Consider the following 1,298-nt stretch of genomic DNA (forward strand, 5'->3'; position numbering starts at 1 on the left):
GTATGTATATATCCTTTCTTTTCTCTCGGGTAAATACGTAGGAGTGGAGTGGTTGGATCCTACAGGTGTATGTGTACTTTCTTCAGAAACTGAAAACTGTCTTTGGAAGTGGTTGTATCATTTTACCCTCCCACCAGCAGAAAATGAGATTTCTATTTCCTCTATGTCCTCTTCAATATGTTCAGTCTCTTCTAATTGCAGTTATTTAAAAAGTTGTGAGGTGGTATATCATTGTAGTTTTCATTTGCATTTCTCTAATGATTAATGATGAAATGTTTCTTCAGAGCTTTTTTTTTAAATTGTGAATAATATTTTATTTAGCCATTTTTGTTTACAACTAAAACTCTGTAACTCAAAATTAACATCTTTGCCCGTGAGCTTCTTATAGACACCAGAAAACATTTCAACCTTGTGTTCCACATTGTTCTGCTGTGCTTTATCCAAATGAACCTTTATGAGTCAGCTGCCGTCCAGCTTCACGCGGATCCTCTTGCCCACAATCTCACTTGGGAAAACCAAGTCCTCCAGGATGGCGTCGTGCACGGCTGTCAGAGTGCGGCTCCTGGGACGTTTTTGCTTATTTTTTGTACGGCTTTTTCGAGTTGGCTTAGGCAGAATTCTCCTCTGCGCGATAAAGACAACGTGCTTCCCGCTGAACTTCTCCAGCTCCCGCACGAGCCGGACCTGGATTTTCTGGAAAGACTTCAGTTGAGGAACGGGAACGAAGATTATGATAGCTTTCCGACCGCCACCAACTTCAATTTCCTTGGCGGCCGTGATGTTCAGCTCCCGCAGCTGGGCCTTGAGGTCCGAGTTCATCTCCAGCTCCAGGAGGGCCTGGGAGATGCCCGACTCGAACTCGTCCGGCTTCTCGCCATTGGGCTTCACGATCTTCGCGCTGGAACTGAACATGACCGGCACCTTGACCAAGCGGCTGACGCTCGCTGCCGCCACCGACTCCAGTAGGCTTAGGAAGAGTCTTCAGAGCTTTTGCTGATTTTTTTATGGGTTGTTGGTTTTCCTGTTATTGTTTGGAGGGTTTCCTGTATTTTCTGGATTCAAGTCCTTCATCAGACATATGCTTTGCAAATATTTTCTCTCAGTCTGTGGCTTAGCTTTTCATTCTCTAAACATTGTCATTTGAAGAGCAGACTTTAATTTGAATGAAGTCTAATTAATCAATTTGTTCTTTTATGGCTCATGAGTTAGGTGTCGTATCTAGAAAATCTTTGCCTCACCCGTGTTTCCAGTGTTTTTTCCTAACTTCTTTTCTAGAAGTTCCATAGTTTCCGGTTTTA

The 1,298-nt window shown here is 43.2% G+C and overlaps 1 protein-coding gene across 1 annotated transcript; it reads right to left on the minus strand.

Annotated features, from left to right (window-relative positions):
- Positions 1-348: 348 nt before the first annotated feature.
- Positions 349-976, minus strand: LOC309814414 (small ribosomal subunit protein eS7-like). The gene has a single exon (XM_082640247.1). It carries the CDS (start codon positions 910-912, stop codon positions 460-462), a length of 453 nt encoding a protein of 150 aa, XP_082496373.1. The 5' UTR covers positions 913-976; the 3' UTR covers positions 349-459.
- Positions 977-1,298: the final 322 nt, after the last annotated feature.

This window comes from Mesoplodon mirus (assembly GCF_964341445.2).
Source record: "Mesoplodon mirus genome assembly, chromosome: 13".
NCBI lineage: Eukaryota > Metazoa > Chordata > Mammalia > Artiodactyla > Ziphiidae > Mesoplodon > Mesoplodon mirus.

Coding starts and splice junctions, on each gene's coding strand:
- LOC309814414 (XM_082640247.1), bottom strand. CDS start 912: ATGTTCAGTTCCAGCGCGAAGATCGTGAAGCCCAATGGCGAGAAGCCG.